The sequence below is a fragment of the Ascaphus truei genome, chromosome 13 (assembly GCF_040206685.1).
Source record: "Ascaphus truei isolate aAscTru1 chromosome 13, aAscTru1.hap1, whole genome shotgun sequence".
Taxonomy (NCBI): domain Eukaryota; kingdom Metazoa; phylum Chordata; class Amphibia; order Anura; family Ascaphidae; genus Ascaphus; species Ascaphus truei.
In genome coordinates, this window is record NC_134495.1 from 28,209,245 (window position 1) to 28,232,882 (window position 23,638).

The 23,638-nt window shown below is 40.2% G+C and overlaps 2 protein-coding genes and 2 non-coding genes across 4 annotated transcripts; 3 read left to right on the forward strand and 1 right to left on the reverse strand.

The window, feature by feature from the left end:
• The first annotated feature begins 7,957 nt into the window (after positions 1-7,957).
• Positions 7,958-8,041, forward strand: TRNAL-UAA (transfer RNA leucine (anticodon UAA)). The gene has a single exon. It is a non-coding gene; the product is annotated as a tRNA-Leu (tRNA).
• A 3,148-nt stretch (positions 8,042-11,189) lies between these two features.
• On the forward strand, positions 11,190-12,497 carry LOC142464621 (uncharacterized protein F54H12.2-like). Its single transcript, XM_075567990.1, has one exon. It carries the CDS (start codon positions 11,190-11,192, stop codon positions 12,495-12,497), a length of 1,308 nt encoding a protein of 435 aa, XP_075424105.1.
• Positions 12,498-14,589: 2,092 nt separating this feature from the next.
• On the forward strand, positions 14,590-16,754 carry LOC142465094 (uncharacterized). Its single transcript, XM_075569003.1, has 5 exons — positions 14,590-14,791; positions 14,887-14,964; positions 15,069-15,167; positions 15,428-15,589; positions 15,742-16,754. Exons 1-5 carry the CDS (start codon positions 14,719-14,721, stop codon positions 16,749-16,751), a joined length of 1,422 nt encoding a protein of 473 aa, XP_075425118.1. The 5' UTR covers positions 14,590-14,718; the 3' UTR covers positions 16,752-16,754.
• A 6,220-nt stretch (positions 16,755-22,974) lies between these two features.
• On the reverse strand, positions 22,975-23,058 carry TRNAL-UAA (transfer RNA leucine (anticodon UAA)). The gene has a single exon. It is a non-coding gene; the product is annotated as a tRNA-Leu (tRNA).
• Positions 23,059-23,638: the final 580 nt, after the last annotated feature.

Genomic DNA, 23,638 nt, shown 5'->3' on the forward strand with positions numbered 1-23,638 from the left:
CAGGCAGTGTTAGGGTTACATCTCTTTCACACGGGCCAGCATGTGAGTCCTCCAGTTAATTTGTAGCCATATCTAGGTGCAGGCCTAATGGCAGTTGGGAATATCATGCCTGGGGGAGGGGGGGTAAGTGTTACTGGATCACACGTAGTATGGTGTGATGACTGTCACTCATCTAAACCTGCCCAGTTACTAACCCCTCCCCATGTATATAAGACGCTTCCTACCCTAAATTAGTGGAGGATGCCAGTATGTAGCCTGCTCCTCCAGGAGTGAGGGGGTGTTCTGCCTTACACCATCAGTTAGTAAGGGGGTGGTGACTAGCCTCAGGTGCCTCAAGCTTTGGGGGGCCTAGTCAGGGAAAATTACCATGCAAGATGCAAGGGAAGTGTTCCATGTCTGCTGTATGTGTAAAGTACTGTACCTCTCTTGCAAGAGAAGGATGGAATCAGGTCTGGCCTGTCAATAAAAGGTGAACTGTTCCTTTCCTGACTCTGAATTACTGGAAGAGGTTCCTGTAGGGACTTTGGCAGATCCCTGTAGGATGGAGGCGCTGTACCGGAAAACCAAAAGCCTGTCCAGTTGCTTCTCCCACTAACATCTGCAGATACTCAGACCTCCTGGAAGACCACAGGAGAGCTAACCAGCACCACAACATACCATGTAACTACAGATCTCCCTTAGGGGGGGTGTTACATGTATATACACAAATACACATACACCCACATATACAAAAGTAGAGGTGTATGGATAGGAAATAACCTGTTCATGTTCTGTGGCAAAAAGTTGTGATCTAAGGTCTCTTATGTATGTAACAACTGTTGGACTGTTGGGGGGAAAGAGGGAAGAAAGAGGAAGAGGGGGAAGAGGAAGAGGGGGAAGAGGAAGAGTGTGGGTGGAAGAGGAATAGAGGGGGGAAGAGTGGGGGGAAGAGGAAGAGTGGGGGGAAGAGGAGGAAGAGATAAGATGAGAAAGGTGGAAGAGGAGGAGGGGGGAAGGAGGATGGTGGGGGAGAGAAGGGGGGAAGAGGAGAGAGGAAAAGAGGAGGAGGGGAAGGGGAGGAGAGAGATGAATGGGGGGAAGAGGAGTGGAGGGATAAAGATGAGGAGGGGAGGAGAGAATAGGAGAGAAGTGGTGGAAGGGAAGAGGAGAGGAGGGGGTGAAAAATGAGGGAGGGGGTGAAAGAGGAGAGAGGGGTTGACAGAGGAGAGGGGGAGAGGAATGGGGGAAAGAGGAAAGGGTGAAGATGAAGGGGGGGGGGGTAGAAGAGGAAGGGCAGGGAAAGGAGGGGGGGATAGATATATATTCTCCTCAAACTTCCACTCAGAAAAGCATGTGGAGAAACATGCTAATAGGATATGAAAAGTTTATTGTACTGACTCCTATAAGCATATCCCCCAAGTATCTCATGCCTGCTCTGTTTTGGGCACAGGTGTCTCTCCACATGTTGTTTGAATTTGAGTTTTAGGCAGAGCCGCTTTATATAGTAGGCCGACAAGGAACAGTGTCTAGGGCCTACGAACCCTTTAGGGCCTTTAACTTGAAAAAATACCTAAACAAAAAAAATCACAAAATAAGAGAAAACAGCAAATTTTTTAAAATATTTATTTAGATATTTCAATGACAAAAACAATAATTTAAGTCGTTGCGTTTCTTAACAGCCTCACTGATATAATCACAGACACAGTAGTGTAGGTCTAGTAGATACTTTTAGTTTAATGTTTAAATGTTCACTTTGCGACATTTTTTATGTTCAAATTCAGAAATTATCTCATCGAATGGCAATTGTCGCATAACATCATTTTCAATTGAAACAAATGTATCGATGCCAAATATCGCTTGTATCGGAAGAAACAAGCAAACAATGAAATTAGCATAAAAATTTGTAAAAATATCGGACACACAAGCCTCTAGAAATAATATTGCCTAGGGCCTACAACGGTCGTAAAACGGCCCTGGTTTTAGGCGATATACTATACAGCATATAACACTTTATTAAAATAAGACTCTCCTCCAAAACCCATATTTCAGAGTCTGGATACTTCTGGCTGAATTTAATGTCTAGACATTTATGAGTCGATGTTATGACTTCTGTGTGAAAACAATGGATGTTTCAGAAGCATTTACCCAAATATTTTTTCTGCCCAAACCTCTTGCCAATATCCATCTGTGAATTTAATTTTGTTCAAAAAAAGGAGTTTGCATCTCGAACTGTGACACATTTGTTCATCTCTACAAATCAGCATATTTCCAGGTAATGTCAGGTATCTCTCCACATGTTTTATAAAAGAGTGTTTGGGGAGGTATACAGGTCACCTAGTACTTTACCAAATACAACTCTCTTGCTCCACTTTTTTCAGTTTCTGGATGGATGCAACGACCACTTTAGGTAAAAACTAAATACCACTAATTCCCTGCGTTAACCCGAAAGCCTATCTCATTGTACCACAATCCAATCTGTCCCTCCTTATTGAGTTACCCTGATGGAAATTCATAATCACCCTATAAGGTAGGTTACCAGGAGCATATCAGTAATACTTAAAGATGAGGCAATCACACAAAGTTCCAAAACAGATGGATTTCTGCAACCATGGAAAAATACCGAATGACCTGTGTTTTCTGACCAGCTGGCATTCACTTGGTTAGAGTTTTGCTCTATCTTAGAGCAAACAGATGTCAGGAGGGTAAAAAAGAGGCAAAACAACATGAGCAATTCTAATAACTAGAAAAGCATGTTCAAAATGCCTTTCTTCATCTTGATGGGGTATAATTAGGTTTAATGCATAGGCCCATAAGTGGTGTGATTCCAAAAGGCACTTTCTGACCCAGGAAGACCCCAAACAGAACATTATCTTAAATGGGCCATAAGATGTCTTCCGACACCGTAAAGCATCTTATGTTATAGCACTGCTTGTAAATATGGGCCTTAGCCCCTTACATTTCTGAAGCATCTATCAAAATTTTATGCGTGAGGCAAACTATCTTTCCCTAGCATATTCTTAACTCTATACTTAGTTTTCTTGTTCATTAGACTGTTCTTTTGGTATCTTTTGATTGCGAAGCTTTTCTGAAAAGACACTAATTATACCTTGCATACAATGCTTGTAATTATGCCTATTACAATTTGATTCATTTCCATATGTCAACACTATTGCAAGAGGATAAAAGTCCAATTTTTATAATCGGTATTGTCTGCAAGAAAATACGCACGGAGCATGAGTGAAGAGCGTTTTGTTGAAATTAAAATTACAATTATAAATAAAAGTCTTCCTCTGACATCTTGTAAATGGACACTTAGAAATAAATTGCCACAGTTGATCAGGAAAATTGCTAGCTACCTTTTACATAAATGAGGCAAATGCTCTTTAATGCCGTAACACCAACACATTCTTGTCCCACACGTCATTTCAATTGACTCATTGTTAATGTAGGCTGAGCACTAATATTATCTTTTCTGTATCAGACCGTTTACTTGTGGTATGAGCATGAGCTGAGCCCTGGAAATACAGACTGAGTGATAAAGTAATATGGAAGGGTCTAAGGATTAGATTATTTTTACACTAATGGACCATTTGGTTGCACATATAAAAAGATTAGTTACCAATAAATCTGAAAATAACTCAATTACATTTGGCTGAGAAAAATACAAGATATGAAATCATTAGGGTGTAGAAACTGAAACTGTGTAGAGGATGTTCCCTGCATTGGATGAAGACATCTCATTCATTAAATTAAAGGTTTGGTAAACACACGTGGGTATATTTGAATTTTAAAATATGAACTTGTGATTTTCCCCCCCTTTCACTAGATACGTTAGTGTGTGCTCTTGATTAACGTTAACCTTTTGTGATGCAAGTTTATATATTTGCTTCAGGAGCGAGTTTTTTTGTTTTAATATTAATATATATATATATATATATATATATATATATATATATATATATATATAATTACAGATAATTAGAGATGTACAACTTTTTACCTAAGTTCGCAAAACATGTGCAATTTGCCAATTTTCCGTATAGCTAATAGCTAGTAGATAATTAATTGACTTATATACCTCCAAATAAAGACACCTATACGCCTCGGGGAGAAACCACCTGAGATACCTGGAAAATAGTAACTACTACGTTGCTATGATGTAATTCTGCCACTATCCCCACCTCTATCACCAGGGAGAAAGCAAACACATAATATCCCCCTCTACTCTCAAAATAATATCAGAAGTTTTATGGGCATTCTGATCAAAACCCTGTGTACATGGGATAGCATGCCTCCTATACAGTAAGTGCTGCTGCTGACTTTCAGCATATCTACTGACACCACCGCATACTGTTAGGTCTCCTTTGGCATGAGGGGAAAGTGCACCCAAACTATTTAATTGTTTTGTTTTCTCTTTTCTCTATGCAGTGGGGGAAATACACTGGACAAGTACAGTATACAATTGATAGTGAAGGAACCTGCTGAAAGGATAGGGCCTACCTTAATATGATTATAGGCTTGACTTGTTTGGACAAACGATTGAACTAAATGACCCATACTTACGAGAAGAAAAAACATAGAAATTAACTAAATAAGTTATCATATTGGATGCACATTAGGGCTTCTTTGCTTTCTGTTATATATTGGATGTCACTTTCACAGCAGCACTCCAATTGGCACAATTAAATATATACATACGTAGCCCCCTGCTAAAACCAGGCCCTTTTAGCATGCAGGCTAGGGCAGCACTCTGGCAGTGTAGGGGTTAAACCCATTACACATGGTCCTGCATGTGAGCTGGCTCAGAGATAGGATACAATGTTGCAGATCCCAGGCACATTGAGGCATAGTAGGCCCTGTGGCCGGTGGGGTGACAGACTGCTACAGCATGTTTTGCCCAGAGACAGAGAAGGGAAAAGTTGACACCCCCTGGGTAAAAGAGGTGGGGACCCACCCTAGAGAGAGAGAGAGAGAGAGAGAGTGCTGGGGCAACAGAGGTTCCCATGCTGCAGGGAGCAGGGATATAGCCAGGTTTAAGTAGGAACCTGGGGCTGAGCCCACTCCACTCTTATCCAGGGTTAAGTTGGGTCCTGGGAGGAACTTCAGGTAGAGAGGGAACTGCTGCAAGAGAGACAAGCTGAAAACCTGTCCTGATGCAGTGTCTTCTGACAATAAATCAAGCATCCTGTCTTAAAAGTTCCTGGCGCCCTTTTCTACTATTCCACTCCTCAATACAGCCAAGGCCTGGATCCACTGGAGAAGCCCTGAGACCAAAGGTAAAACTGACTGAGCTACACTGCGCTGAAGCAGGTAGAAATCCTGTTTGCAGTGCAAGAGAGGGACTGATTGCATATACACCCCATCTTCTGCAGCCGGGTAGGGGTGTTACACATACAGTATAATACTGGCACAGATAGCCCCTCTCTATAAGCCACTTTTAGTCTTGCCAACAACATCTATTTTATTCTGGCCAACATCTTCCACCCTCGTGCCAGTGAGTTTGTCCTCCTGACCTAGGAATATGGGGGTGTAGGCCAAACCTGCCTTTCTGTTTGTTTTCTTATTCTACTAACAGCCATGGCCACAATAAACATCAACTTCACCTCCATCCCGGTGCCCTTTTTTGCCAATATAACTGGATATTGTTTTATTATAAGGCACAGTGCGATTCCTCGCCAGATCACTATCTACTCTGTGTATAACACTCCCACTCCCTCCCACATGCACTAGCACATTCGATACTTATCGTTTTCGGTGCCGCAAATGTTTGGTGCCACCGGACCGTGGTGCATTAACCTGGACCATTAACTCAGCGGGGGACCCTGCTTCTGAATGGAACCCCCGCAGCAGTAATCATACCAAGGCCAGCCACACGCCTGTAAGAGCTGCACAGATGAGTCCCAGAGAGGAAGCACCGAAAGTAGGAAATCTGGATTTGTCTGCAGTGTGCGGCAGATTTATAGTCTCAGCTGTAAGCAAAATCTTAGATTTTAGGGAATTGAGCAAAATAGCAAAATTGGGTGAAATTGCAATGCACATTGGCCAAGTCTGTTGGTGTAATGCCTGGTGAATCGTTTGCGAACTCTGACTCAGCCACTGTTTGTTTTCACTGCTGAAAAACAATATATTTTGCCTGGTTTAGGAAAGTTTCACAGATCTCTACTCCCCGTCAAATTTCTCATGAACTGGGGGGTATCCAGAGAAAAAAAACAATGGTTCTGCTATGCGTGACCCCCATATCACTTTGTATATAGAGACAAATGAAGGTTCGCGGTTTTAAATAAAGCAACATATAATTGTATATCACATCTTAAAGTAAACTCTGTAATTACTAAACAGTTTTAGCTCATGATATTTAAAAAATAGAGTTATTATTTAGTACGGACACAGAAAATGTAACCTAGTAAGGGCACTCAATCATTACCTGGATTTATCGGGATCATTTTTAAAAACAAATCACTTTATTAATATCCACTTAAAATAAAGGTTGTTAAAACGATAATTAAACATAAATCTGTATCCTGTAGTGGAGACCTTAGACAAAGAGTCCAGAATACCTCGAAGGATGAAGGGGTAAGTAAATCCCTTCACTTGCTGTGTCTGGAAATTGTACCAGAACCTCGTAAAGTGGTACTAAATGTTCACTGTTCTTTTAATAAGAACACAATATGATACCTTAGCCAGTACCCAACTATTGCAGCATGTTCAAAATGAAAGTAGGTGGATTCCATTCAGGGAACCTTTGCCAGGTCTACCTAACTGGAACCTTCAATGGTAAAATTTAGGGTTAGCACCATATGGTGTGGCGACCCACATATGATCAGGACGAGATATGTCTACCAGGTACACATACCCAAAGTTACAAGTGTAAAGCACCTATATTAAATATGTAATGAGCTGGTGCTTATTGTACAGTATGGTGGTTGCCTGGGAGTAACCTAATGTGACGGTCAATAGTTACAAGCTTTTGCTAGATGGTGCCTAAATCTGTATATAAAGACATATATATTGCAGGCTGGTGTACAGAAGCGGTGTTATTTAATGGGAGTAAGCTATAATAACCCCAAGTGTGCTGCTGTACTCCCGATCTGACAATATCAGGTGCAAGCGCTCGTAAACAGCCTCCTGTGCCCTAGAGTAACCTGCCTGTGCGTCCTGTTGCCTGTTAGACTCTAATGCTGCGGTGTGCAGCGGTATACAAACCCTGCCAACATCCAGCAGTAGTGTAGAGAGTCCTCAGGACAAGATATATTTATCAGGTACACATAGACATACAGTAGAACACAAATGTGAAGCACTTATATTAAATATATAGTGAGTTGGTGCTTAGTGCACAGTATGGTGGTGACCTGTGGGTGGTTATTATTTAGACATTGTTTTATAATGAGCACAGTAGTAGGGAGGCATACATTATGTCAAACTTTTTTTGACAGGTACCACGCCCCCTTTTCCCCTAAGCCCCGCCCCTTTTGGCCTTAAACCCGCCCTATGTCCCGCCCCTTCCGTATCCGGTCCCGCCCCATCCGTATCCGGCCCCGCCCCCTGCGCATTTTTAGGTTGCCGCCCCCTGCGCCAAAAAAACGCGGTTGACGCCCCCTACGCCAAAAAAACGCAGTTGACGCCCCCTACGCCAAAAAAACGCAGTTGACGCCCCCTAAGCCAAAAAACCGCGGTTGACATCCCCCAGACTCCATTTTTTATTATGATGTGCATTTTTTATTCTTTTTTGTGATTGGTGCGTACTGTTGACGTAGATTGGAGGGGGCGTATACATACGCGGGGCATGTCCGGGCATGTTTATAGGCTTTTGGGGGCATGCCCGAACATGTTTTTTTCATACTGGGGCATGTCTGGACATGTTTATTCTGAAATAACGCCGTGCGCATGTCAGAAAAGTTCAAATGACGTTGAAAAGAGGGCGTAGCATTTTTTTTAAAATTCAGACAGAATACGGCTTTAAGAGGCTAAACCCTCAAGTGTCAGGGTGGCCGAGTGGTTTAAGGCGTTGGACTTAAGATCCAATGGACGTATGTCCACGTGGGTTCGAATCCCACCCCAGACATAATATTTTTATATATTTTTTTTTTATTTGTATATATATTTTTTATTTGTATAGAGACGGTACAGGGATTAGCCGCAACAGTCGGGGGTTACATATAAATAAAAAGCACAATTGTATGAGTCAAAAATTGCTTATTTTATTTTTTAAAAGATAACACAGTTTTCACCAGGAAATAATTACAAGACGTATTTACAAGTAAAAAAGTAAAACGGCTGTTAAGGCCTTAATAGACTAAAATCATCTAGAGGCGTTGAGTTAGTACGATACATAGTATAGAGGGACAGCAATACAATGTCTTATTTTACAGAGGGAAAAAAAATTAAACAGCTTATTTACAGTTTCAACCAGGCAATAATTACAATTCGTATTTACAAGTAAAAAAGTAAGTGAGTCATTTCAAAAGTCTTTGAAAAGCTTTTCATAGCAATTGATGCAATAACCTCATTAGCAGATGTTGTGGGGCCATAGTAAAAAAAGTAAATAAGTCATTTCAAAAGTCTTTGAAAAGCGTGTCATAGCAATTGACGCAATAACCTCATTAGCAGATGGTGTGGGGTCATAATGACAAGAAGCTAGACAAACACCATGGTTGTTAACTGAGAGCAGAGGTGTCGTGGGAACAGCCTCATTAACAGCGGTAAATAAGGCATTTCAAAAGACTTGGAAGAGCCTTGAACTGCGGGAGATTGTTTTAAACAGAAGCTGAAAACACCATAGAAGCATTATATTGTTTTATGAAATACTATTAAAGAATGCATAGCCATACAAGCTCAAAAAAAGCGGATGCACAATTACGAAAAATATATTACACGCCGAAAACGCCTGGTTCCTTTGGCGGCATACAGAGTTTAAATAATGCAGCACAAAAATACGGTATTTCAAACGCAACGGTCAAAAATTATCTTTCAGAGCAAGATGTCTATACGTTATACAAACCGGCGCGAAAAAATTTCAAAAGGAATATGATTTTAGTGTCCAATATCGATTCGCAGTGGCAAGCCGACCTCGTATCAATGATTGATTTTGCCAAGTGTAACGACGGAAATCGTTATATTTTGACCGTTATCGATATTTTGTCAAAATACGCCTGGGCAAAATTGTTGCAAAATAAAAAAGGGTTAAGCGTCGCTAATGCGTTACAAGAGATTTTTTTAGAGGGAAGGGTGCCTCAAAAGTTACAAACTGATGGGGGTAAAGAATTCTTGAATAAGAATGTTAATTTACTGCTCCAAAAATATGGCGTTAACAGGTTCATCGCCGGCAACGCCGTTAAGGCAGCCATTATTGAACGCTTTAATAGGACATTAAAAACGAAAATGTGGCGTTTTTTCACAGCACATAATACGCACAGGTACAGCGATGTGTTATCAGACTTAATATACAGCTATAACCACACGCCACATCGCACCATTAAGTGTGCGCCAAAGGATGTAACACAAGCGAATTCTCTCACCGTTTGGAATACTATTTATAGGTCACATGTGTGTTCTAAGAAACTTAAGCCACTTTTAAAAATTGGAGACCACGTTCGGATATCAAAATATAAAGGAGTTTTTACAAAGGGTTATGAACAGTGCTTTACAGATGAAATATTTATTATTGCTGATGTACGCACGAAAGGCGTAAAACCGCTGTATAAGATCACAGATAGTGCTGGTGAGGCCATAGAAGGCTCATTCTACGCTGAAGAGATACAAAAAATACCAAAGAATTTAAATCGCGTTTACAGAATTGAGAAGATATTAAAACAAAAAAGCGTAAGGCGTAAAATCGTCTACTACGTTAAATGGTGTGGATACCCTACAAAATTCAACAGCTGGATAGAAAAAGCACAACTAACTCGTTTGTAAAAAGACGTCACCATGGAGGATATTGCCTTTTATGTAACGCTGCCTAGTAATGCGTCATACGAAACGTTCCCCCAAAATGACATTTCTAATTATACGACAAAACTAGCCAAGCCCATTATTTTAAAAGGTGAATGGGAGGTTGCTTTAACAGAAATACAGTATCCGCATACTTGGAATACATTTGAAAACGTGGACGGTAACGTATCTGTAACACAACTAAGACCGCCGTTACGGAATGCTGCGCCAGACAGCACATTACATGTATCAACGCTAAACGCCATTAAATCAAACTTCATGGTAAAAGCGGGGTATTATAGTGATATTAATGAATTGGTTAGGTCTATTAACGAGGCGATGGCCATCAGTAAAGTGAAATTGAAATATGACGACTTTGAAAGAACAGTATCTGTTCCGGGTTCACATCGCTTTACAGCCTCAGAGCGTATGATGAACATTCTAGGCATGGATTCTAATAATATCGATAAAATTGAAAAATGTGATAAAATATGTGCAGATATAAAAAACGGCTTTTATACAATATTTGTTTATACCGATATCATTATGCATCAACGCGTAGGTCACAGTTTTGTCCCCCTACTGCGGACTGTTGAAATCACCGGCAATAATAATGATATCATTACGCAGCGCTACATAAAGCCTGATTACATACCCGTCAGTAAATATCACATCGATTGCATTACAATCGAGATAAAGAACGACCAAAATAAGAACGTCTCATTCAAGTACGGGAAGGCCATTGTAAAACTGCACTTTCGCCCGCGCAAAGGCTCTCTGTATTGAGGGTCCGGCAACATGGTGGCTGTTAAAAACTATGGAGAACCACAGGTTTACAGTATGTACTATAGAGCACAAGCGGGAAATGGCTTACAGGGCTTTCATGGGAGCCCTTATATGTACGGCCGTGGATTAGCAGGCGTTTTCCGCAGTCTCTTTAGACGGGCGGTGCCTTTATTCAGGCGCGGCTTTGATATTGTAAAACCTCATGTAAAAACTGCAGCACTAAATATCGCTAGAGACGTTGTGGGTCGTGTTTCAACCGCTGTGACGAATAAAATGGGTGGTGCAGCACAAGACGGATCAGGACTCGTGTACATCAGTAGAAGCAGTGCTAAAGGCAAACGCAAGCGCAGCGTTGCATTCCCACCCAGCACAACCCGTTATCAAAACAAAAAGAACAGTCGCAACGTCAGAAAGAAGAAAAAAACCTCGCGACAGAACTTAAACGACATCTTTTGATTCATTTGACAAGACAAAAAATAAATAAAAGTTATTTCAGCATGGCGTTTATTCACACCAACTCCATAGAATGCGCTAAATCTGAACTGGATATCTTTGAAATACAGCCTACACAGACGAGCATAGAAAAAAGTCTGTATGTGGAAATACAACCGTTGGCCGCCCTTTCAGAAACGGCACCGTTGGAGTTTTATATCGCTGGCAACGGGGAACATTATTTCGACCTCAATAATACTTTGATTTACATTACGTGTAAAATCGTCAAACAGGACAATACACCGATTGCTGATGGAGCACGCGTGAGTCTAATCAATTATCCGATAGCAACGCTTTTCAATCAGTTAGATGTAACTTTGGGGGACAGACTCATATCGCAATCCAATAACCTGTACGCATATCGGGCGTATATTGAAACAATTCTGAACTATAGCGCTGATGCATTATCCACGCAGTTTACCACCGGTTTATTTTACAAGGATACAGCGGGGCAACACCAAACCCGCACAGTGGGTGGTGATAACCATGGTTTTACAAAGCGTTCCCAAATGACAGAACGTGGTAAAGCCGTAGAATTACTGGGACATCTACATAGCGATATATTTTTTCAAGAGAAACTTATACTGAACGGTCTGGACTTAAAAATTAAACTCACTAGAAATAAAGATACATTTTGTTTAATGTCTGCTGAGGCTGAGCCGTTTAAGATTCAAATTCTAAACGCGTCGCTGTTTGTCAAAAGGGTGCAAATTGCGCCGGCAGTGCGCATAGGTCATGCGCAGGGGCTTTTAAGCGGCAACGCAAAATACACTATCGACCGTGTGGGGATGAAAATTTATAGCATCGCGGTCGGAAGTCGCGTATGCAATCTAGAAAACCTGTTTTTGGGTCAATTACCCAAACTGGTCATTATAGGATTCGTTGATAATGACGCTTTTTCTGGTGCTTACGATAAAAACCCCCTTTGTTTCAAACACAACCATGTGAATTTTGCAGCGCTGTATTTAGACGGCGAACAAATACCGACAAAACCGTTTCAACCAGACTTTGAGAATGCTAATTCTATTAGAGAATACATGGCCCTGGTACAAATTGCCGGTAAACAAAATGCAGACGCTGGATTTCTCATTAATCGTGAAGAGTATGTTGAGGGGTACACGCTATTTGCGTTTGATTTGTCACCCGATCAGGAACGCGGTGGTCACTTCTCACTAATTCGCAATGGAAACCTGAGGGCTGAAATACGCTTTTCAAGGGCTCTGGATAGAACCGTTAATATTATTGTGTACGGCGTTTTTGATAACGTTATTGAGATAAATCAGAGAAGAGAAGTGTTATATGACTTTCTCTGAATAAAAAAAAAAAGAATGAATACCGTGCAAATAACACAGTTTTTAAGCGCCGATCGATTCACCCGTGGATTGTTTCAAGGAGTTTACCCCTGCGATTTATTACCCCGTCGCGCGCTGACAAATGCACCCACATGTTTCATCATAAATACACATCCTCATAACGGTCCTGGTGAGCACTGGTTGGCGATTTTTTTTGATACAGATGGTGCTGGACATTTTTTCGACTCATACGGATTATCACCAAAAAGTGAACTCTTTCCTAAAGAAATTTTACAGTTTTTAAATACGAACGTGAATCGTATAACGTTTCAGAACGCACAGTTGCAAGATACTTTGTCTTCTGTCTGCGGTGAATTTTGTATTTTTTTCATTCATCACATGTGTAAAGGTTTAACATTTGAAGAGATCTTAAAAAGTTTCACTAATGATTTAAAAAAAAATGACCGCATAGTCGCTAATTTTGTGAGAAAGCATATGAGCCATTTTAAGCGGCGATATGTACACATTGACTGTACACAAAAATGTGTGGCCTGTTATAAAAATATATAAGGCCATTTTTTTAAAAACATGTGTCTGATGTGTAATGTTTAATAAAAGACTAATTATATTATACACTGCCAACAATGTCTTGTTTTGTTTTATTTTTATGGTCTTTTGCAGCACTTTGATAATATAGATAAGTTAGTAAAAAATAAATAAATATATATATAATAAATCAGAAGGGTTAAGAACAGACCTTATAATAATTAAAGCTATTAAACAAAGAACAAGACAGCCTCAAGAGGATTGTTCACACCCCCACTAGCCATTGAAGGTGGAGCTACAAATTGTTAGAGCCTCAAGAAAAAACTATTTAAGAGGGGGCTTTTGAAATACTTCTGTCTCTAGCCTCATTGATCGTGAGTGCCCTTACATCCAGTCTGTGCCTAGCAGTGCTCTCAATATAACGGCATGGTGAGTAAACATAATATTGACTGTATTGTTTTATTCATGTCTGTCTTTTTTTCAAAACTGTGATATAATATACCTAAACCCTGATATATTATTTTATAGAATGATAATTACTGTATTTTAATGGCATTGAATGTATTTTTATGTAAACTTTATGTAATATACAGGACCTTTTTTTTAATTAGCGTATATTGAGTGTATTGTTTTATTCATATATGTCTTTTCAAAGTAGCATTTAATGTTTTTCTAAAAAGTGGCCCCGTTGATAATATAGTACATACTGTAGAACCTAAGGCCATAATATATTAGACCTAAAAATGTGATATAATATACCTAAACCCTTGATATATTATTTTATAGACTGCTAATTACTGTATTTTAAGGGCATTGAATGTATTTTTATGTAAACTTTATGTAATATACAGGACCTTTTTTTTTATTAGCGTATATTGAGTGTATTGTTTTATTCATATATGTCTTTTCAAAGTAGCATTTAATGTTTTTCTAAAAAGTGGCCCCGTTGATAATATAGTACATACTGTAGAACCTAAGGCCATAATATATTAGACCTAAAAATGTGATATAATATACCTAAACCCTTGATATATTATTTTATAGACTGCTAATTACTGTATTTTAAGGGCATTGAATGTATTTTTATGTAAACTTTATGTAATATACAGGACCTTTTTTTTTATTAGCGTATATTGAGTGTATTGTTTTATTCATATAGGTCTTTTCAAAGTAGCATTTAATGTTTTTCTAAAAAGTGGCCCCGTTGATAATATAGTACATACTGTAGAACCTAAGGCCATAATATATTAGACCTAAAAATGTGATATAATATACCTAAAACATTGATATATTATTTTATAGACTGCTAATTACTGTATTTTAAGGGCATTGAATGTATTTTTATGTAAACTTTATGTAATATACAGGGCCTTTTTTTTATTAGCGTATATTGAGTGTATTGTTTTATTCATATATGTCTTTTCAAAGTAACATTTAATGTACTTTATTTTTCTAAAAAGGGGCAAGTGTATTGTTTTATTCATATATGTCTTTTCAAAGTAACATTTAATGTACTTTATTTTTCTAAAAAGGGGGCCCCCGTGATAATATAGTATCATCTATTTTATATCATGATATTTAGTGTATTTTAATAGCATTGATTGTTTTGTTTTTTGTCCGTTTTTTTATCAGACTATATTGAAGGACTTTTAATGATAATATTTAAAGGCCTAGAATTGATTGTACTTTATAATACATGCAGGCTGACCGCTTCCAAACATATATTGCCGAAAATACACAGGGGAGTTCCACAGAGGCAGACCAAGAATGTAAGAATCGACAGAGGCCGCTTAAGACAGCTCTTTTTTTTTATTTTTATTTCTTTATTATTATTTATTTATTTTTGTAATTTTCTTTCATGTAGTTTTGGCTGCTGCACTTCAAGCTGAGCGGTTGGCTAATGACGCTCTAGACTGTCGATTTGGAAAACAGGTTACCGATGGTGCGTATTTATATAAAAGCGGTTGCATATACTTTTTTTTTTTTTACTTTTAAAGTTACCTGTGTACATGAATAACCGCCTATGCGGTCTTTTATGCCGTACAGAACAAACCAAGGGGGGTACGGAAAACGGTGTACGATCTGTCAAACGTACGATCAAACAGCACAACCCTGATCCGTCCATAATGACAAATCAAAAACGGGGTATGTATGACAATGTATCGCTGTTATATTTAAAACTAACACTATAGACATGTTTTGAACTTATTTAAAACTTTATAGATTACGGCTGTAATTATATATCTAAGTGGACTAAGATAGTGTTTCTATTCATTTTATTACACTTTTTTTTTATAGCCGACATTAGGGGTCATGCAGCCACAATAATTGTGTAGTTATTTTTTTTATTTTTAAATGCTGCTGTCTATTATAAAACTTTTTAATAATGAGGTCATTGTTCACAGCTTCAAAAATGCACCGGCACCAAAGCGTTAGAAGCCCAAAAGTCGCCGCTGAAATGCAAATCCAGAACAAGAAACCACGGGCCCCGCAACCTGAAAAGAAAGTCAACGCTGAAATGCAAACCCAGAACAAGAAACCACGGGCCCCGCAACCTGAAAAGCATGGTGAGTCTATTGTGCTGTAATTCAAGCATCTATATACGTGGTGTTGCGTAATGTAGTACTAACATAGTTCCTCAAGCTGTCTGGACTTTAATCTATTAATGAAATGAGCTGACAGTATTCTTTTTTTTTTTTTTTGTTGTTGATGTTTTTAGCCTCAAAGACGACCGTAAGGCATGCCACTAGACGTGTTCCTGATAAATGTACCCCTGCACACGACAATGAGCAGCCCAGCACATCAAAAGCTTTGTACGGTGTAAAGCGACCAACAACAACGGTTACGGTTACAATCGAACCACCACCAGCTACAATGTTGAACTCCCCAACAGCAAAGGCGGATAGCATTTCGCGTGCCACCGGCGGTGAGTCAGCACGCATAAACACAACACCTGTATCAGGCCTGCAACAAGCCCAGTTGGAAAATATATTGCGTAGAATTGACTTTGGCAGACGCCCACGTGTAAATGACCCTGCTGTTGCACAGCCAACAATTAAAAGACGAAGGGTGCCTTTACAGGACATCACACCGGTCACAAACAGTAAAAGTCAAGGGTTTCCTTTACAGGACATCACGATTGTCACAAACAATGATCATGGGGCGCAGAAAGGTCAGTCAGGTAACTGTACGACGATTAATGACATTGATACACCGCATTATTGGCGATGGTTCTATAATCATTTTGTTTTTTGGATAGATTTAAATCGGCTTATAGAAAATGTAATAAGCGACTTGAAAACATTGATTTTTGTGAAAGAGCATGAACGCGATTTAGAGCGCATGAAAGCCTTGTTATTAAGGCTTCGCCGTTCAAGCGATATATTTCACAAGGGTGTAATGCATCTAAAGGGGGATTCAGGGGCCAACAACCAAAACATAATACACGACGTAATAATAACAACACCGTGTACTGACAATACACACCCAAAAGCCACAACAGCGCTGTGTATAGAGGACGAATCTGACATTGAGAGCCGGGGTTGTACTGAATACCTTTTCTGGGTGGATGTAAAGAGGTCTATCAACGCATTCATGCGTGAACTGTATTCACATTGTTGGGTGCCTCATGTCGAACGCAACATGTGTATGGAGCCGGCGTTCAAACTAAAACTTGATCGTTTAACGACTGTATTTAGCAACGGGGCCCAATTACTAACCAATTCATGACTAAATATGGTGGGCAGGGGCTTAGATCAACACCCCACGTTAAACAGAAGCACGCAGAGCAGCCAGCAGATAAATTATGTTGTAGACAACAACTCAGAACACACGCCAGAATGCTCATTAATGCCCGTTAGTACAGGTGATTTATCGACCCCCGTTATGAGCCCCAACTTAATTGCGGTCGAACATCCCCAGAGGGGTATAATGCCATTAATTTCTGTACAGTCAGAGCCATCTGTAAATGAAATTAATGTTGAAAGGTCTGTACTGCCGGTTGAAAATAGTGTTGAAATACATACACCACTGATAATACAGCCCCCTAACGATGCGGCGGATCAGTCTGTATTTTTGGAACGTGTAGCGCAGTACCAAAGAGTACGACAAAATTTTAATGCTGTGGAACATTTTGAACATTTTCAATTTGTAAATCTTGATCGTATAACATCATTTTCAGTGGCATTACAGGCGGTACATGATTCTATACAGTGTACATTGAATAGACTACTGCCCGACATAGGACCCCATGACATGGTGCAATTACGTCTAGACGGTGACACGTTAAATAGAGCTTTATACTCTATTAAACGCTCTAAGGACGCCTTAAGCGCTGAGACGTTTTTGGAACATGTGGCAAACATGTTACAAAGCAACGCGGAGGTTCTTGGTGACGGTACTTTAAGACTATTGGTCATAATTGTTAAGAACAGAGTTGGTGGTGTGATGCACCGTAGACGCATTAATTCAACGCCTTACAGTCGCATCGTAAACAAAAAAAGACAATTACTCTTTGACTTAAATAACGACAGCCATAACTTGTGTCTAGCAGCCAGTCTTTGTGCCCTGTTAGAAAAGAGAGATACGGCTGACGCTGTGTTACTGGAGAAAGCACGTTTGATACATCGCACCCTGGGTATTCCTGATGATCGTCTAGTCAGTTTTAGCGACATACCCGACTTTGAAAAGCACTTGAATGTAACCATTAAAGTGTTCTACCACAATCGGGGAGAATGGCAGTTTTTTAATACAAGTGAGCCCTGCAAAGAGAGGGTTTTATTTATATACCATGAAGACACACATTACTTTGGCGTAAAAAAAATAAACGCTTTCATCGGGGCCAATTACTTTTGCGATTTTTGTCATACTCCATTCGCTCACAAAAATAACCATTCATGCCGCTATTTTTGCCGATCGTGCCACAGACGGAATTGTGTTGAGGTCATAGCAGACATGCCTAGGTGTCCTATGTGTCGGGCATTTTGTCGTTCACAGGATTGTTTGAGTGAACACAAGAAACTAGCCCAAGCTGCTAAAATAGATTGTAAACGCAAGAAATACTGCGACCGTTGCGGTCGCTACACAGATGACGATCATGATGAATGCAGAGGTTTGCAGTGTAGAGTCTGTTATGCTTACATCGCCAGTTTTGACAATCACCTGTGCTACATGCGCCCATACAAACCACCGGTCCTCACTGACAACTACATTTTTTATGACTTTGAGTGCATGCAGGAGACGGGCGTACACATACCAAATTATGTCTACGCCATGCCTTTAAGGGATGATGAAGAAAAAGGTTGTGCCCAGTCTTTAGAGTTCCAGGGTCCAGAGTGTTTGGCTGATTTTGTAAAAAAATTCATAGACAGGCCCTTTAGGGAGTACACTTTCATCGCACATAATGCCGGCCGTTACGATTCCTATTTTGTGGTGCAACAGCTGCTTAAAGAGAAGATAAAAATAGAATTACTAGCACAAGGCGGTAAATTATTATGTGTAACAATACCTGATCTGAATATCAGATTTATCGACTCTTTAAATTTCCTCCCCATGAAGCTCAGTAAGCTGCCACAGGCCCTGGGTTTTACAGGCAGTAAAGGATATTTCCCACACTTTTTTAACACAGTACAGAATCAAAATTACAGCGGTTCTATGCCCTCTATAGAGCATTACGGCCCCCAGTACATGATGGCCGACGAGAAAACGGGGTTCATGACATGGTATGAAGCGAACAAACATTGTGATTTCAATTTTCAGGCTGAGCTTAAAAGCTATTGCATTGAGGATGTAAAAATTTTGAAGAAAGCCTGTATCTGCTTTAGAACCAGTGTCATAGAAATGACAGAGCATACGGTAATGAGCGACCGTGAGTCTCAGATTGGTGAGGAAGATGTCTATAATGTGGACCCCTTTCAGCTGACAACCCTCGCCTCTGTGTGCATGGCTATGTATCGGCTCAAATTTTTACCCAGTAACACCATCGCCATTGTACCCCCTGACAATTACAACATCACAAAAAAACGCTTCTCTACGCCCGCCACACAGTGGCTACTGTATGTGGCCTACAAGGAGAATATAGTCATACAACACGCTTTAAGGGGCGGTGAAAAGATGGTGGGTAACTATTTTCTGGATGGTTATGCGGTGATTAATGGTGTTCAAACAGCCTTTGAATTCAACGGCTGCTTTTACCACGGCTGTCCCATGTGTTACAATGAAAAAGATACAAACACTGTTACATCTCTCACATATGGTCAATTGTACCACAAAACAGCCATCAAAACACATTTTCTAAAAAACAAATGTGGCTATGCGGTGCGTGAGCTGTGGGAGCACGAGTGGAAACACATGTTAGAGACCGATACGGATCTAAAGTCGTTTCTACTTAAAAGTGATTTTCCACAACCCATGAACCCCCGTGATGCACTTTACGGCGGCCGCACAAACGCTATTAAGCTGTACCACAAAACGGCGCCCGGTGAGAGTATACATTACTATGATTTTACCAGCTTGTATCCTTTTATCAACAAAACCAAAATGTACCCCACCGGTCACCCTAAGATCATCTATGAGAATTTTCTCTCTTTTGACAGGTACTTTGGGATTGCTAAAGTAAAAGTCTATCCGCCTAGAGGCTTATTTTTCCCCATCCTTCCTGTTAAAATGAATGGCAAGCTCATGTTTCCGCTATGCAGCACATGCGCCGTCACCAATCAGACGACGCCTTGCTGTCATACGGATGAGGAGCGCTCATTGACCGGTACGTGGTGTACCGTTGAAATCCAGGCAGCGTTGAAGAAAGGGTACCGGCTGTGTAAAATTTTTGAAATTTGGCACTTTGCATGTTATACAAAAAAATTGTTTGCTAAATACATTAAGGTGCACCTCAGGGACAAACAGGAGGCATCTGGATACCCCAGCTGGTGTACAGACGAGGTCAAAAAACAAAAATACATCAGCGAGTATTTTTCAAAAGAGGGTATACGTTTACGCGCTGATAAAATAGACATTAACCCGGCAAAAAGACAAATTTCTAAACTGTTTCTAAATTCTTTGTGGGGTAAATTCGGTCAAAAGACTAATTTACAAAATACAAGCATTGTAACAAGCCCTGATGAACTTTTTGGTTACGCCTTTTCAACGCAATACGATGTGTCATCTTTAGACTTCCTAGATGATGACACGGCCATGGTTAGCTGGAAGTATACAAAGGAGGGATACACTGTAGGTCGTAATGTCAATATTTTTATTGCCTGTTTTACGACGGCCTATGCCCGTCTTGAACTGTACAATGTTTTGGACAAGCTACAAGAGCGGTGTCTCTACCATGACACTGACTCTGTCATTTTTGTTAGCAAAACAGGTGACTGGAATCCGCCTCTGGGTGACTACTTAGGGGAGCTGACTAGTGAACTACCGAATGGTACACACATTACAGAATTTGTTTCCGCCGGTCCCAAGACTTACGGTTACAAGCTTTCTACTGGTAAAACGTGTCTAAAAGTTAAAGGTATAACACTGAACGCTGCAAACGCTGAATTGATTAACTTTGACACTTTAAAAGATATTGTCCTGGACTACCCCTTACACTCTGATCCTGAAGATCAGAAAAAGATTGTGGTACAACAGGCTGGGATTGTCCGAAATAAACGTTACTGGCAGATTGAGACTCGTCCTCTACAGAAAACACAAAAGTGTGTGTACACGAAACGACAGCTGACCAACGACTTCACAACCCTACCCTTTGGTTACTAATTATAAATCTGTAATGGATATCAGGCTTCAACATCCTTTCTCGTGTATTTTAGCCGGGCCGTCAAATTCAGGGAAAAGCTATTTTGTTAAACAGCTTTTGCAACATTCTAGCACTCACTTGTCGCACCGACCTGATAATATCGTATGGTTTTATGCATGCTGGCAATATCTTTATGATGAACTGTTAAGCACTATGCCCCACATTAGATTTATTGAGGGTATACCCGCTACATTTAATGACGATGCTCTTTTTCCCCCTGGTAAAGTGAATTTGACAATCGTTGATGACTTGATGGAAGCAGCCAGTGAGAGCTCTGAAATTGAAAAAGCATTCACCAAGTATGTGCATCACAGAAACCTCAGTATCATGTACCTCGTACAAAATGTTTTTTGCCAGGGTAAAAAAAGCAGAACCATAAATTTAAACACTAAATATATGGTTCTTTTTAAAAATCCAAGGGATAAATTACAAATTAACACCTTAGCTCGTCAAATGTATCCTGGTAAATCACAATTCTTTTTAGAGGCATTTGAAGATGCCACACGGTCCCCCTATGGTTTTTTGTTAGTAGATTTAAGAGCCACGACCCCTGATGAGTACCGCTTAAGAACCGGTATCTTTCCGCCTGACAACCCCACAGTTTATGTTTTAAAAAAAAAAAGCGGTTCTAAAAAGAGATAACTATCTGTAAATTGTCATTACTTGTAGTCGCTCCGCCGTTGTAAACATGTCTAACCGACTACGCCGCAATTGGCATACTTTAAAAGCATTAATAAGGGCTTCACCAAAGCAAAGAAAAGTTATTCTGTGTTCAGCATCTAATGATTTAGTCACCGCCATATGCGAGATAGCCCTCAATGCTCTAAAAGGTAAAATACCTTTATCAAAACGGCAAATTGGCATACTTAAAAAGTGGCGTAAAATTATAAAAAAGCTGAGCGACAAAAAATTTACAATTGTAAAAAAGAAACGCCTGGTGAAGCAGTCCGGCGGCTTTATTGGCTCTCTTTTGGGTTTTGCTATACCGCTGCTGACTGGCCTTCTCACTAACCGCTAATGGAATATGCTGAGAAAATGTACCTGGTCCCCAAACAAGATATGGATCGTTTACAGCGCCCCCCACAACGAGTGGGCGACATACGTGAAGTTGCCATGCATCGCCTAGATACAGACATTAATGCGATCTTAAATAGCCATAATTTATCAGAGGATGAAAAGATAAAAAGATACACTACTGTACTGCAGAAATACTTGGTGCATGCTAAACAGAGCGACGGGGAGAAGAACCGCCTAACCCTTTTAATGCCCACTGATGAAACAGCCTCTCACCCTTTACATTTCCAGGATATTGCATCATCAGATACGCCTGACAATTTGATTCGTGAGGTTGTTACTAATGTGAATGTCCGCTTCAAGAAAAATGCAGAGTTATTGCTCAGTAAAATGTTTCAGGCTAAACATATTACAAGCTGGAATGACAAAGGGGAGTTTATTTATAAAAAACAGGTTATACCGGGCTCTAATTTACTGGATTTGGTACGCGGTGTTACACAAAGTCACACTGTTACAAAGCGTAAAATACCACAGGGTTGGAGCCCTTTTCTGGCTGCGATGGCTGAACTGAATATCCCCTCATCGGTTGTGGGTAATTCAACAAATAGAGAAAGCCTGGATCGCTTAAAAATACTGCCCCCCGATACAACGAACCCTCCTTCATCATCCCTTTTAACTCCGCAGAAAAGAACCTCTGATTTGCGTTACAGTTCTTTAAGTGCCCCTGGCTTAACATCCCCGCCGGGTTATTTACTAAACAAGAGGAGGGGTAGTCTATTATTGCCGTCGGCTGACTGGTTGAAACTGTAAATAAGCTGTTTAATTTTTTTTCCCTCTGTAAAATAAGACATTGTATTGCTGTCCCTCTATACTATGTATCGTACTAACTCAACGCCTCTAGATGATTTTAGTCTATTAAGGCCTTAACAGCCGTTTTACTTTTTTACTTGTAAATACGTCTTGTAATTATTTCCTGGTGAAAACTGTGTTATCTTTTAAAAAATAAAATAAGCAATTTTTGACTCATACAATTGTGCTTTTTATTTATATGTAACCCCCGACTGTTGCGGCTAATCCCTGTACCGTCTCTATACAAATAAAAAATATATATACAAATAAAAAAAAAAATATATAAAAATATTATGTCTGGGGTGGGATTCGAACCCACGTGGACATACGTCCATTGGATCTTAAGTCCAACGCCTTAAACCACTCGGCCACCCTGACACTTGAGGGTTTAGCCTCTTAAAGCCGTATTCTGTCTGAATTTAAAAAAAAATGCTACGCCCTCTTTTCAACGTCATTTGAACTTTTCTGACATGCGCACGGCGTTATTTCAGAATAAACATGTCCAGACATGCCCCAGTATGAAAAAAACATGTTCGGGCATGCCCCCAAAAGCCTATAAACATGCCCGGACATGCCCCGCGTATGTATACGCCCCCTCCAATCTACGTCAACAGTACGCACCAATCACAAAAAAGAATAAAAAATGCACATCATAATAAAAAATGGAGTCTGGGGGATGTCAACCGCGGTTTTTTGGCTTAGGGGGCGTCAACTGCGTTTTTTTGGCGTAGGGGGCGTCAACTGCGTTTTTTTGGCGTAGGGGGCGTCAACCGCGTTTTTTTGGCGCAGGGGGCGGCAACCTAAAAATGCGCAGGGGGCGGGGCCGGATACGGATGGGGCGGGACCGGATACGGAAGGGGCGGGACATAGGGCGGGTTTAAGGCCAAAAGGGGCGGGGCTTAGGGGAAAAGGGGGCGTGGTACCTGTCAAAAAAAGTTTGACATAATGTATGCCTCCC